This window comes from Limulus polyphemus, unplaced genomic scaffold (genome assembly GCF_000517525.1).
Source record: "Limulus polyphemus unplaced genomic scaffold, Limulus_polyphemus-2.1.2 Scaffold679, whole genome shotgun sequence".
Classification (NCBI taxonomy): Eukaryota; Metazoa; Arthropoda; class Merostomata; order Xiphosura; family Limulidae; genus Limulus; species Limulus polyphemus.
The window spans coordinates 156,719-173,191 of record NW_013666289.1 but is presented as its reverse complement, the minus strand read 5'-3'; the positions used below and the strand labels follow the sequence as shown (position 1 = coordinate 173,191).

At 33.3% G+C, this 16,473-nt stretch overlaps 1 protein-coding gene across 1 annotated transcript in view; it reads right to left on the bottom strand.

Moving 5' to 3' along the window:
* The window catches only part of LOC106459905 (sperm-associated antigen 6-like), a 61,409-nt gene extending 47,855 nt beyond the window's left edge, over positions 1–13,554 (bottom strand). Inside the window, exons 1-3 of the mRNA XM_013919575.2 lie at positions 13,527–13,554; positions 11,345–11,440; positions 8,312–8,478 (exon numbers count right to left, since the gene is read on the bottom strand). Of these exons, the coding sequence (XP_013775029.1) occupies positions 8,312–8,478; positions 11,345–11,440; positions 13,527–13,554 (291 nt within the window). The remainder of the gene's footprint in view (positions 1–8,311; positions 8,479–11,344; positions 11,441–13,526) is intronic.
* Positions 13,555–16,473: the final 2,919 nt, after the last annotated feature.

Below are 16,473 nucleotides of genomic sequence, written 5' to 3'. Positions count from 1 at the left end.
TGCAGATACATGAATACTGTGATTTTATTTCTGGGTCAGCTGGGAACCTACGTAATCATATACCCGGTGCCGAACCCTTACTATTGGTGCAACCAAAAGCACAATTAGTGAAAAGGCATTTTTCATGTTGTTGTTCATTTAACTACCTAGAATATACATACTTTGTAGTCCAATTTGGCAGACACTAAGAGAAAAGAGCAAGATCTTAAATGGTGTCATGACGTCATCCTAAACAGGTTTAATGGGTTGCGCTTTGATCTTTGTAATGCGCAATTCAATCTCCCACTTTATGTGAATAAGTTGCTCCCATGTAAATAGCCAAAGCGTTCAATTGTAATCCCGTTGTCTGGTGTGGCAAATAAAAAAGAACTGAAGACTAATAGGTCAAACGCCCGAGAACGAGTAGCTTTAAGGGCCTAGTTGTTGTTGTTCTTGGATTGTTAGAATTAATTTTCTGTAAATACTAATTTATAACAACAGGGTGCCCTGATTCAGGAATCTTTTCCTGCCCTGAGTATCCCCAAGGACTATTTATATTTAATTACAACTATACGTATACTAACATACTTTGTTGTATTTCATGTTCAAGGATATCACTTCCAGTCCTGTCTTACTAGTTTCTCTTGGAGTTGTGTAAGTAGCTATAAGCCCCCAAATGATTCACCAATAAGTATGAAGGCTTGTATTGCTAAAAACACGGTTTCGATACCCGTGGTGGTCATCTCATAGGTAGCCAATTGTGTAGCTTTGCGCTTAACAATAAACGAACAAACGAAATTTCCTATAAATAAGAATGATTGTCAAGGCCGACCATCTAACATGAATTTGACTCTATGGTTTCAAGAGTGGCAAAAATGTCATAAGTATTCAACTGATTCTTCTTCATATATTTGTTACAACTCCTAACATTGGATTTATACAAGAGTTTGTGGTTATTTTACAACCTGAAGACATCAACCTTGGTAAGTATATTATGTTACACTTACTTAGAGGTGTATGTGTTGTAGAACCTACATCTTCTATTTTCAATGTCCGAAAGTTGGCCAGTGGTGTTGTTGCTTTGGATGTAAATGACCTGGACACTGCTTCCACTTTAATCAAACTAATGCAACTAAGATATTGGAAGCTCACTGTTAGTTACCCCTAATCCAACCTATAATTGAACATCAAGGAGTCGTATCTGGTATCTCTCCAGAAATAAATGTGAGTGAACTTCAAAAAAAGATCTAATACAACAAAGGTTTTGCATTATTGTTGTTGGCCATCTCAATCAAAGAGTCAGCTGATCATCCTTCGCTATCTGGAACATTTGTCACATTTAAAGGAATCGGTTTTCCACAAAACATTACTACTGGATTTTCTCCCCCACTCCCTCATCCATTGTTAGAGATGTTAATAGTACAGACATATTGTTTCTAACTGCAGGAGAACCTCCATTGTTTTAATTGTAGTGGAACTCATCAATGTACAGAGTGTACAGTTACCTCACATCCTCATCATGTGAACTGTGGCAGTTCCGATTGCACAAATTTGAACAGTATCTGAATTGGAATGCATTATGGCTGTCCATAACATCAGTAGCTATAGTATAGAAGCTAGGAACTTAATTCCATTTCATTTTCTTCACCACATCATTGGATCATCTTATTCACATTCATGCCCTGTCACAAAATATTCCTGACTCATATTCTGGTTATCATTCTTGTGATGCTCCATTATACTTAAATCTATATCCTACTGTTGACTGTAAGTATTTTGATCAAGGCACCCCATCTGATTCTTTGTCTTTAGGGTCCTTGCACCTATGATTTGGATTTTGTTTAATTTCTTCAAAAAAGTTGTGAATGGTTTTGTTCCCAATAGCAATCACTCCGAACATATCAAAATTGTTGGGTAACATGTAATCATATCCATTTTGCTGATTTAGCTCTAGAGGACATCCACTTATTACTTCAGTCTTTATATTTCACACTGAAATGTAAAAGTCTTCATGTGCATGATTCTGGGTTGCATGTTTTATGTCTTATTCATGTCTGTTGTTTCTTTTAACTCTATTGCAGAGTTTCCCTTACCTTATCATCCTTTCTCTTCAATTGGCCTTCACAGTTTTCACTGTCGCCACAAGGCACAATTCAAGTGGGGAGTCAAAATAAAGGACCCGCCTTCAAAGTTATGTAATTACAGTCAAGAGAATACTATAATTTTAATACAATATACATATCTTCAGGAAATTTTGCAGCTTATCAGTGAACATTAGAAGGCTTTCATATACAAAATATCAGATATTTTGTATCAAGTTTTAAGATTTTTGAAGTAATGATTTGTATTTTTTCTTTTCGAATGTTGACTGTCCAACACGCAAAGTAATTTTGACTGCGTCGGTCCCTCTGATGACCTGTTGCGTGTATTACCGTCAAGTGGCAACAAATTGACCCCGATCACACTGTGTCAGGGCTCAGGGGATGTCGGCAAGACCGCTTCAGTCTCTTTGGTGACCTGAGTGACAACTGTCATGCCCATTTAATTAACAAGAAGCCGCCGTGGTACCGACGTTTTTATATACTTAGCCACAGAATAGGTATCTAGAGGTTTTACGTAAAGCTGCTGACAAACCTGGCGATTTTTATTAGAATTGAAAATTAAGCATAATAAACAATGTGAAATTGTGAAGTGAACAAAAAACTTGAAAATTCATATAAATATGCTGAATGAATAAAGAAAGAATTATGTTTCTCATTTTCCAGGGGCAGGTACCAACCCTTGCCACCCCCATGCGGACACACATGCGTAGAAGAGTGTATAAATATCGAATCACGTTCTACTGGTGTTCTTTTTACAGCAGCCGGTTATTACAGAATTTAAAAAACATTGTGAGGAAAAAGAGACACTAGTTGTAATTATTTTTGGAAATAAACAAAATAAAAACAGAATATAAAGATCCACGTTGTCAGAGAATTTTCTGCTACGCATATATTTTCTTATATGCATCGAATATATTTTCTTGCTTATGTGAAAAAATTAAAACATTTTCGCATATGTAACGTACGGAGTCTGCGGGTACCTAAACACGGCACTGTGTACCATTGTAGTAACTTTTGATTTAGATATTATATTATCTCGAATTCGAACCCGAAACCTCCCACACACTATGGGCGTACCAAACGAGCTAAAGGGTTAATATACTAGTACTTGCTAATAAAGCACTTTCTAAAAACTCACACTACCACACTCCAGTGGAATGCTCAATGCAGTAAACTTGTTGTCAAGCGCTGCAAGGTGTAATGCCACTCTTAATATTGTAGTAGCTGAGCCATTGGGATCTTCTTCAGGGTTTATTTGGTTTTAGGCTTTTACGTTTATATGTCTGCATGCTCTTGTCTTATCTTTATGACAACAAACACTTTAACTTTTAACATTAGTATTGCAGTAATCTACATATTATTTTACAATGTGTTACTCTTCTTTCCTCTCCTGGGATCGAACCAAACAATGGATGTCTTCTTCCCTCGATGCCTAGAAATTTTGTCTGATTTTACAATAGCTTTGTAACTATATGCAGGTGGTTCCTTTGATTCGTATAACAGTCATACGGCATGTGCTTCTTATGTACAAAGCTGGTAAATAACTCAATTTTACCGTTTCCCTTATTTCATGAGAATTTTTTCCGCCAAATTATTCTCCTTGCTCTACATTGGATTACTATGGATATAGCTTCTTTTTTGTATATATTCTTATTGGTTCTAAAAGCGACTTCCAAGCTTTATCTTCTTCTTCCTCCTCCTTGTAATCTGTCTTGGTTTGAAAGTGCTGCTGCGTTATTAATTATCGAGATCACTTTGGTTGCAGAGTAGACTTTATTTGGTATCTAGGACATGATGAACTTTCAGGTAATGAATCTGTTGACCGTCTTGCCAAAGCTGCTCATCACCAATGCTCCATAGATCTCTATCCTCCATTGAGTTCTTCACACATTTGCAAAAATTTCATCCAACACGTACACTACATATAGTATTTTTGATGAACGTCTTCATCCCAAGGCACTTCACTTTTGAAATTTAACCTTCTCCACCCATAGTTTTAATTTTGTATCTCCCAACAGATGTCTTGATATTATCAATATCAATTCTTTTAGGGTCCTGTCGTTTGAATTCTGTCCTAACTTATAAAAGATATATTAAATGATGCGCTTTTTTTTAAGAATCCTGGTATTAACGTTTTGATCATTACTAATATATAATAAAATATTCATTACACTCATAATAGAATTACTTATGCTTGAAATAAACTTTCACTTACACTTTTTTTTCTAGTGAAGATCTGTTATGTTTAATACTTAATCTATTATACACAACATATTCTTATATATATAATATACGTTATGTAATCTTACATGAGTATTGATTTAATTGATATCGATGACACAAGTTTCTAGAAAAATTTCCAAAAAGAGAGGAAAAGAAATAAGGTAAAACCGTCATTTGGTGATCAGATAAATAATATTTGTTATCTTATCAAACGTTTAACAATTTTGTTTAACTGTCAATAAATACAAATATACAATACGTCCAACTTGTTTTGTTTTTTCGTATTGACTGAGTAACTGTGACATGCAAACTCCACATATCACATTCTCCTGCAGTATACATATTGCATATCATACAAAAATTTTCTACAATTATAATTCGGAATTGTTAAAGTCTGTAAAGGTCGTGTGCTGAATCAACTCTAAATGTGTTTTTCCATAACAGGATTCAAGCAAAGAAGCTATCTACAACTGTTTCCTGGAGTAGTTGTATCGTATTATACAATATCTTGAGTTTGTGTGGAATTGCCGTAAGACTGTCAAATGGAATAGACATATATTTATATTATCGTGATTGGTCAGCTACAAAAATAATGTTTCATTTTATTCAAGTAAGTTATATTTTAATTTCTTTTTCAATTTGCTTGTCATTTTAATTCGGTTTATTTTCCTCTTTACTCAACCTATCATAGCCTGCCATTGAACAATAATCCAAATTAACGTCGTGTCTTGTCTCATTCATTCTAGCTGTAACAAATCTCAACACCTGTTCTTCCACCAACAAGATCCGCGAATCTTATGTTGCTGGGAAAATCAAGTAACTGTATGCTTGGTTTATCCTTGGAAAACATTTCAAATATTGTCTTACAATGAGTTTTCGGTATGTTATATTTTCATAATAGCTGCTCTCTTCTTTGATTTATGTGTGTGTGTGTGTGTGTGTGGATTTCTAAGAATATTTCTTCAAATTCATTGAATTCAATTAAATCATTACGGTTATTTTTAACTTATGATATATGACCCCAACATGTGTTTTTAAAAGCGTATTGGGTTATCAAAAGTTAAAAATATTCAGGGTTTGTATTATAGTAAACCAAACAATTTTGTATAAGAATCCTGATTTTTATAACTTTTGAGTTATTTGGTTATTTACGATGAGTGGTAAAAATCAAAAGATGAACGGCAGTCATTTTATCAGAAACATACAGCTATATAAAGCAAACCGGTATATCTTAATATAAAATGTCAACCTATTTCATCACAACTTTCAACATGTGAACAAGACGTCGCTAACGACAAAATCTGATAATGGTTCGGGTAATCAAAATTATTTGCCGTTAATGCACACTTAATATTTTAGCGTGTACGAAGGGTAGGACTTAACATTGTGTTTATACTATTCTTGTTATTAGTCTGATTTAACCACTGTATTATAAAAGTTTTTCCACATGAGTTCATAAATAGCGTATTATATTATCAGTTATCAACTAGAGCACATTAACTATTAACTTCATGAAAGAGCTGCTAGAAAAAAAAATGCTTTACGACTCTTCAAACCGTTTCTCTTTTTCTTTATTTGATTTAGGAGAAAATCTCTCATGGGCCCAGCGGTCATCACTGGGTTATTTATATCAATTAAAGAAATAGAGAGGGGGAAATGTTAGAAGTTAATTATAATATGCTGAGCTGATGTTCTGATTAAAATAAATTAACGTCCAGATGTCTGGCTGATGCCATCCTATTGCTCACTCCTGAAACGCATTTTGGTTAAAGTGCCAGAATTATAACTAGTTTTGTAAAAGTGACATTGTGGTGGAAGAGAAACAAATAATGTTTTTGACGCAAGATTTTATCAAAGCTTGTGACCACAGGAAAGAAACATTGTTGAAATGTATAGTAACTTTATATAGTTACAAGCTTCTGGCCAAACCCACAATATATATGGAAAGTAAACGATGAAAAGTGCATTTAAGTTTTAATAAACCTTACATTTTATCCTATTAAGTGTAATTGCCAGTGATGTAGCAACATATTCAGCGCTATTAGGCTGACTTCTCGTCAAAGTTTAACCATCTTGGACTTCAAATTATTAATACTACCAAGCTAAATAAGATACTGATTTTGCAATGTTATCCAATTATTATAAAACAAAAACAAACTTCATATTAATTGTTGCTTTTTTTCCTTTTACACGAAAAAAAAACAACAGTTTGGAGCGATATTTTCTCCTTCATTTAAACTAGAGAAACATTGCTCTTAACCACTATGAAATTATTACGCAATTAATAAAACTCTTTAAACTTCAAATATATTTAGGGTGTTTAAATGCTTTGCTTTTCGTCATCTTTATCATTCAGTATTACCATTCTTCGTTACATTTAAAAGGTGTGATTGTTTATTGTTAAGAACAATGATCTATCTGTGCCCATCAAGGGGATCGAAACCTGATGTTTAGAGTTATAAACCCTCACACTTACCGCTGAGCCACTGTGAGACACATTTAAAAGTACTCATGAGTATTTTTTTTTTTTAGTTCGGATAATATTATTGTCTTACTCATGCATGTTTTAAGTTAAAATATTTGTTGTTCATTGTTGTATCTTATGAAATAATCAATTGGGCTGCATACTATATTTCAGGCTGGTCTGGCCATGTTGTCAGAATGCCAGAAAATCGCCTCTCCAAAAGCATCTTCTTCGGTGAACTACAGACCGGAGCACGCTCCCGAGGTGGTCAGAAGAAGCGCTAAAATGACACACTCAAGGTTGCGCTAAAGGACTGAAACATTGATCCTAATACCTGGGGAACTCTTGCCTAAAACCACCCAGCATAGAGGAGTGCTGTCACAAAGGGATCAGCCACATATGAACAACATCGCATCCTGACAGCCCAGCACAAACGTGCAGCACGTAATGCAGTAGGAAGCAACCATCAGAACCAACCAACCAACCCTCCTTCCTGTTGTCTTGCCCTCATAAAGAACGAACAAAAAAAAAAAATATGTTTCAGGCGTTCTACTTTAACCACGCAATAAAATATATTATAAAATGTAAGCTATTATTATAAAAATAGTTATATACATAATTTATTATGTGTTGTAAATTAAACAAATTTTTTATTAATATATTACAGATTTACTTCCCAGTAAAATATTGATGTAGCAACAGAAGATGGCGGCTGTGAAAATACTACCATAAGCTATTGACTGCAAGTTTGAATAATGCGGGCGAGTCTAAAGTTTTTGTTTTGTTGAATTTCAAACATAGGTACTCGAGGGCTACCTGTGCTAACCTAGAGGAAAGGCAGTTAGTCAATACTACCCACCGCCAACTCCTGGGCTATTGTAATCGAATAGTGGGATTTGACTGTCACTCTCATAATGCACTCACTGACCCAAATTATATAGCTCGATTTTAGCGAATAGAGCTAGTTGCCTCACACCTAAAGCTCTGTGCTAATCTAGTACAACCTTTTGGGACACATTATACGTAAATAACAGTAATAGTTTGACCACAGACCACTGTCTATACAAATTACGTTTGAAAGTTGTTGTTTTTTGTAACTTAAACATAATAACCTACTATTGAAACCAATATGATATGTAATATTACAATAGGGTGTTCCATAAACAACTTCATATGTTGAATCTCAATAAAACTAATATTACTGAGTGAAAGTTACCATATGCTGAATTTCAGTAAAACCAACATTACTAAGTGAAAATTACCATATGTTGAATCCCAACAAAACTAATAATACTGAGTGAAAGTAACCATATGTTGAATTTCAGTAAAACCAATATTACTAAGTGAAAATTACCATATGTTGAATCTCAATAAAACCAATATTACCAAGTGAATATTAATTCTGGATCACCCTGTACTGATCAGACTTTAGAAACATTATGCAGTGTTTGCCGTTTTCTTTTGCAAATAAAAATTTCATCACATTTTTACATTGTTAAAAAAAGAAATATATGTATATTGCAAAATTTCTCGTATGTCTTACATTTTGGTGAGCCAAAGAATATACCAGCTGGGGTAGAACATTACTCTTTACCACAGCGTCTGCCATTTCTCTGCTATGATTGGCTAGTTTACCCAGAGCCAAAGCTGACATTTGTTGAATAGAGGGCACTGTATCAAGCAGAAGTGGTCGTAAATGAAGTAGTACTCCTATTTCAATGGATAATTTTCATAAATAACAGCAAATATAAAGACAATATTTAAATAGACTAAAAACAACGTTCCCACTTGCTCATTTTGACTTAAATATCTTTAAAATATAGAAATGCCCTTTTTTCAGTATTTTAATTTCGCGTTGAAATTAAAGCATCAAATCATGCAAGTTAAATATTTTCAGTTTTAGTTGAAATATGTTAAGAATGATATAGAAACCTTATTGTCATAATCAGTTACTTCATCACGAAAGATTACAAAAATATGAATTACCTTGACTGAATACAAAAGTAAATGTTTGTTCGTTTGAAGTTAAGCACAAAACTACGCAATGTGCTATCTGTGCTCTGCCCACCACGGATATCGAAACCCTGTTTCTAGCGTCGCAAGTCAGTAGACATACCGCTATGCCACTGGGGGCTTCTTATGCTTTTAAATTCACAGACATTTGTTGTTATTCATTCAAAATACCAATGTTAAAATTAAACAATTGATAAATACTTTTGCTAATAATATTTTGCATCTATCATATTACTTATTTTGAATGAAAAAAAACACAAATATTTGGTGTCTCAAGTTTTATAGTACAAACTGTAATTTCTCATTTGTTCCAAAATCTTCTAAAAAGGTTGAATATGTTGTAGTAAAATTATTTTGGAGCCTCTCTACATTGTTACAGCCCATGTCACCACATCGGGTCATACTCTATCCGACAGCCGTGTTTTGATGAGCTAGAGTGACGGTTTGCAACGCCATTTCAACAGTCCAATTGCAAAAAAAATCATAATTTCTGCACCTTCTAACTTGACTGATATGTCTTTCCATTCTAAGAACCAATGAGTTAAAGCAAAGTAGGATATGTTAAAATATGCTATTGAATAGCATGAATATCTGCTTCATACTCTAGTTGCCAGTATGTGAGAGTTGAACATATATGTCGTGAAAGCAACTTGTGTCGTTTTTTCAAATGGAGATCCTTCTTCATCATGTTGCTTATTGGTGCCTTGAACACGTAGACGTCTTTGGCCATTGATTTTTTGTGTTTGTGGTTTCACACCTATTACAAGATGCTACACTTTGCTTTCTAGGGCTGGGGTACAACTAATATAAGGTTTCTTTCTGTATGGTCCTGGTGCACATACCGTCACATCCAGTCATGCACTATCTGACAGCCATGTATTTTTACAATATCCCTGCAGCACATTTTCCATAACAAAGGCTTCATCATAAGGCTGTCATCTACTCCCTGCATTATTTCTGTATTGAATCTGTTGTATAAGGACAACAGTTACTCAGTACCCACTTCAGCAGTCTAATCACACAAAAAACCTATAGTCATTGCATCTAGCAACTTGACTGTACGTCTTCATATGGAATAGTATGAATACCTATCTCATTCTAGAGCTGCTTGAGCAACTCGAGTCACTTTTCCAGACAGAGATCCTTCTTGATTATGTTGCATACTGTTCTCTGGGACACGTGAATGGAATTTGCCATTCACTTTTGTGTTAGTGAATCTTCCCTGTTACAAGACGATGTACTTTTCTATGCATGTCTGTGGCATAATTGTATAAGGTTTCTTTCTAAGTGGTCTTAGTCCCCAAAATGATCCATATTCCTTCATTTTTAAATGCCATTGAGTACAAGGGATACACATGTGTTGAAAATTCTAATTCCCGATCTGAACACATTGTCAGATATAAAAGACTGCTTAGTGTAGGTAGTATTATTACTTTATTGATTTTGTGTTTCATTGATGTCTAGCTATCGAATGTTGTGTGCAATCCATTGATGTCGAGGCTAAATAGATTTCTAGAAGGCCTAAGTGATAGGCATATAAATAACAGTGATCGGACGAGCGAAAACGGAGAGTAAAATGTAGAGTCACGGGAAAGAGAAGTTTGGTGAGAGAAAAGTTGGAAAATGCAAAGTTAACCATCGTAGGAGTGAAAGGCCTAACAGGTGACATATTAGAATGAGATCAATAGTTTGAAAGAGATAAGGAGAATAATTTGTCTTGTCAAAGGGTGTTCTAAGCTAATTGAACCTGCTTGTGTAGACTTGGACAAAAATCAAACGATTATTGGAAGTACAGAATATAACTGCGGTAACTCACGCGACAGCATAAGTGGATTATATAAGGATACCATTGCGGTATATATATATGCAATAGAAATTTAGTTCGGATTGTCAACTGAATTCTAAAGCAATTGAGTAGGCCTAAGTGGACTTTTGACAAGAAAATGAGGACTGTATAGTGTTTAAGATATAACTATGATCTCCATAGTGTAAATAATTTTGTATGTACGTTCAATTTGTTTCTAATATATATATATTATTTTAAAAACAAGTGGAGTGCGTGCTGTTCGTTTATTGTCGAATTTATTGCGAACAAGTCACAGACACCTACTGTAGAATAATCCTTAGCCCAGCACACCCATATACTTACTTTAATATAAATTACTTAAAAAGTACGTTGCTGACACACATCTTTATGGTCTTAGTGAAAAAGTATTTTGCACCAGAAAGGGTTGTTACATACCTTTCCCAAAAGCGATTAATTTTTGGTGACATCATACTACCCACATAACTCCAAACAATGTCAAAATTTTGTTGTGATACATGTCACCCAACTGCGACTTTATAGTAGTTGTGGTTGTCACGTGACTAAGCATATTTACGTATTCAAAAGTGTTTTAATATAACGTACTAAACATTCTTTATTTTCACAACAAATTAACAAATTAGACTTGTATAATATACTCAGTATGAAGCTTAATGTCCCAGATTAATATAATTTATTAAAGGCTTCGAATTTTTCGTTGTATAAAAGTAAGATTAAACGAAGGTCAAATACACTTACCTGCGGCTTGTAAAGTTTCTACATTATAAGATTTCGAAGATAAGTCAGTAATTGTTTGGACGAATTGGTGTCTTGCCCTTTGGTAGTTTTCAAAAACTGTAATAAATAAAGTCACAAAATAAAGCCTTTAATATGTGTAGATGTTAATGAAAGTGTCATACTGATAACCTGCAAGACATGCTTATAACATATATTAAACACAGTTCTTTGAATATGAATAATATTTGACATCAGTTTTACACTGTGTTTTTCCACTTGCTCCTCTTGGCAGTTTAGTCTGCACAAATGTGATAAAACATTACGGTAATTCAACATTTTTAACACTTTGTTTTTAACTTAAGATATGATACACAAAGTAATTTCAAATACCATGTGACAGATGTCATAAGACATTTCATTCAATATTGATCAGATCATCAAGCTGGCTGGCTTTCAACAATTAGATTCATGAAACACTAAAGATAATGACCATATGTTATTTTTAATTAGGTGCTGGCCTTTAAGAAAAAAGGATAACGCAAAAGCATTAGTATTAAAAGTATAAAATAGCAAATATAATTAGACATCATAGCCCCCAAGTGGCACAATAATAAGTCTGCGAACTTATAGCGCTAGAAACCAGGTTTTGATATTCGTGGTGGGAACAGCGCAGATAGCCATTCTATAGCTTTGCGCTTAATTGCAAACAAACAAATAGAAGTAACATTAAAACTAGCTGTTAGGTAATTTTCAGTAATAAATATCTCCAGCAATAAAGAATGCATTAAACGAAGTTATTTCACAAGAATAGGAATTAATAAGGTGCTAAAAACAAGGCCTTTTGCTCATTAGGACAACTGGGTTTCAACAACTAAAGTTTTATGTTGTGCTGTAAAATCCTTAAGCTGATGAATCAAGATATTAAGCCTAACAAATGTGATGACAATGAAACTTATTTTACCATATTCACTTTAATTACTCCATTATGTATCTCAAATTAAGAGAGTGTACAAAATATTATTTTTGGTTTGTTTTGTCTATCACACATCACTGCCTGGAAGCCTTTTGTTCAATACCAGACCTAATCATTTAGGCAACAAATATTGTAGACAAAAGTCAAAAATCTTTTTAACATGTTACGTATATGCAGTTAAAAAAAGAAAAAAAAAGTTTAATGATATGCTGTAAAATACCTAAGCTGGTAAAGCAAAAATGCTTGTTAGATCTAAATAATGTGAAAAAAATCGTGTTTGAGTTGCATTTGCGTTTATTCTACCTATACTACTTGTCTATTTAATAATAAAAACAAACAAACAGGTGCATGGGTCCAGCGCAGCTGGTATGTTATGGTATTGATTAAATAACATCTGGGCAGTAAATTTTAGATAACAAATACATTTGAATTGTTATTTTTATGCACTTCTGATTTAAAATTTGTAATGGACTAATCAGGGAAAGTATGATAAAAAATTTGCAGTCAAACATTACTTTTCCTCATTATACGCCTTTTATTTCGCTTTTTCTGTTTAACTTTACACTTTTACACAACAACATTCGGTTTCTTTTTACTGTGTAGGGGTACAAACAATTTATCAGAAAGACTTTCGGCAACTTTAGATCTAGTCTAACTAATGAGTTCTACTATTTAACAAGTATTCCTGGGCAGTGACTTGTGACAGAAATATTTTTACATAATATAATTAACTAATAATAATGAGGATTATGTATTTAAAAATGTTTAAAACAGTGGTGTGTATAGGATTACGTGAAGACAAAATCACGGATACGACATATTTAAAATAATACTATGCTGCAGTCTTTAAACTTTATTTGTTTAGCATAGGTCTACACAATTCAGATTTTTAGGTCTCAAACGTATAACATTTACTAAATTTAGGACTTAGACTGTTTGCAAGCAAGTAATGCAAAACTTGTTTAATGTAAGTGGCTAATTTATTTAAATAACTTGCCATATCTAATTTAATTGTTATCAGCAGTAAATTAGTTTAACATCATTTACAACTGTCTTTTGCTAAAAAAAATATGAAATTGTAGGTGTACCGACTACACATCTTACCCTTTTGAGACTTATCCAAGTCTTATAGTTATAACTTTACTTACGTATATTAGGCCTAACACTGAAAGCACATATTTGAAGTTAGGCCTCACGCCAAATACTTAGAATTAATAGTTTATCACATACCCTGTGCAACGTGTTTTTCAATACTCATTGGTATAATAATTCTATCTGGTGTTATTCGAATTTTTGATTTCACTGTGGCTTCTGGTAGCTTTTTATTTTATTGATATTTGTGATATTACTGTATTTCCTGTTCTGTAGGCTGAGATACGTATATGAGTTGCTGCCATCTACAAAAAAGAGGTACTAGATTTGTTACAAAAAAAAGTTTAAAAAATCGAAAATGTGAAATTCAGACTACGTAAAATAAACTCTAGACAATTAATAATTGCAACACAGCTTAAAAGTGAAACAATTAAAGGTGATTACCCATCATTCATAATTAATTTGTAAAACTTGAAAACAAATCTCATGACATATTATAGTAAGACTTCGTTCCTAACCAATACAATATAGCTCTTAAAACTCCACCACGTTAAGGGAATTTTTTATAACATTTATTCAGTTATAACTACTTTGGTAGTATAGGTCAATATTAAGTGTTTGTTACTCCTTAGTTAAAATGTTTTATTATTATTATTGTTGTGTTTTTCATAGTTCTCAGTTTGGATGAAAAGTGTCACTGGAATAACACTTCAAATTTCCCTGTTTTGAGAGCATGCAATATGCGGGTTTTCTAGTTGGCATTTAACCGACTTTCTTGCAGGGAAGATACCCCATGATGTCCAGAAATAGAAATATATCTTTCTTGTTGGACGCCTCCCCTACTTAAATGGTTCAGCAGAAAATCTGAGGACTTATAAAGCTAAAAATCTGGTTTTTATACCCGTGGTTGACACAGCACAGATAGCCCATTGTGTAGTTTTGTGCTTAAAAACAAACAAACTTTTGTTGGCAAAGTGGATAAAGACTAGAGACAGCCAATGGATACAGATCTTGGATGTGAGGTGCGACTGTGCACAAGCCTAACTTTAGCAAAATATTATGTTTATTGTATAAAATGCTGGGTTTTCCTCTGTAGGACATAATTAGGAAATTTAGACGACGGATTAGAGAAAGGATTCGATATAGTAGTGAAGGGTGATATATTTTTAGTGTTAACTTGTTTTGTTTAAACTTTAAAATCTTTGTTTTGATATGGTGAAACTCGTAAGTGCGACATTTAATATTTTTGTTTTTTATTTTTGGATTTTGATATTGGTGATTTGACCATTATTTTCGCTTATATTTAAAAGAAAAAAATAACTTGAATTTAATTTTAGTAAGTGAACTTTTAGTTAGGTCCATTTTTCAGTTTATTGTTTGCTAGGAATTAAACATTTAGTTTTATTTAACTCGTCTTGATTTTAACTTGATAACGTTAACTTTGGGGTTTCACTTTTATGTATAAGCTCTGAATGTTTTCGTTTAACTTATTTAACTTAACAGGAGGAATGTTTTAATAGTCTTCATCTTACTCTTATTAGTTCAACACGCAATACTGAACACTTCTCCTGGTTTTATTGTGATTGTGTTTTTTACATAAACATTTGTGTATTCTTATTCCTATTGGTGTCGAGTCTTTCTCCTTGACAATCCCAGTTGTAGATCAGAGAGATTTACACATTCCGTAATCTTGTATTCTCCAGTTAACGTACCTAACTGTCTGCCCTGCGGGAAAACGTTTACCGGAAATACCACGCTTTGCAAATCGTTTCATGTCAGATTTTTGTAAAATACACTGCGTTATTCTGTAGTAAATACTTTTTCGCTAATATTCGTAATTAGCTGTTACATGTCTTTTAATCGTGATTAAACTAACACAAGTGGAAGAAGCATAAGCATTTGAGACCTGAAAATAGTAATTCTATTAGGATCAGTGGAGCATAATCCCAAATCGAGAAATTCCTAAAGTATACATGGTAAAATGTGGGCATATAGTTTATGGCAGTCTTAAAATTATGAACTTGTACTACACCATGGGTGGACAACAAATGTTTTTCCTGGTCATGTATGTGGTCAGTCGATCGTAGAAATGGCCACGCTATTAATAAAACAGAACATTTTCACAAAATAAACGTACTTCAGGATTCTAATGACAGTTGAGGTCAATTACAAACACAACTCAAAAGTACAAAAAAAATAATTTTTCAAAATTACAAAAGCGTGAAATTTCAATGAGAGATTTGGCATTCTTTTTCTTTGAACATCGAAAAACACACTATCGATGATTCTACTAGTTGGCCACGCATTTTTGCGAAATGGTCACACGTGGCTATTTGCCAATGGGCTACTCACACAGGTACTACACCATACATGGATTTGGAGGCTGACGCCTCTGCCCTCTAGTTTTTCCGACTATGTTTGATGTCGTATACTTGATAAAACCAGGAACTGAAACTTAACTGTTAATATGAGACTTACATGAAAGCATCCTGTAATTTATTTTTCAATCTATCATTTAATCTATCACAATTCAAACAACTACCTATTTTATGCTAAACTAAAATACATTGGCTTGTTTATCACTAAGTATTTTATTGTATAATATATCTAAAAAATTACAAGACTACATCCTCCAACTCTAGCAAAAGAATAAAATATCATAAATTTTCAAAGTCTTTCGACTCTAGCCCATTAAGGATAATATTGTCTTTGGCACTCTTTCTTAACCTAAGCTGAGTGCAATTTTTTTTTATCTACTATTGAATAGGGATAAAATTAAAATAAAAGGGAATACCTGTGGTATTCTTTAGTAAAAACCTTTATAAATATTAGATCTGAAGCAGAAGGTTTGAGAGGAATTGTATTTCAGGGAATAAATAGAAAACGAACAGACAAAGAAACACTAAAACACGTTTAAAACAAGAAACTAAATCTTTATTACGCAAACAAAACGTGTTGAAACTTTACCGTAGTACTGGTTGACTTTTATGTAACGCAGGCTACCGGAATGTGAAAAAGGTATGAAACTTCTTTACTCGATAAACACTGGGCAAGTGATCATTATCATTTTATATATATATATATA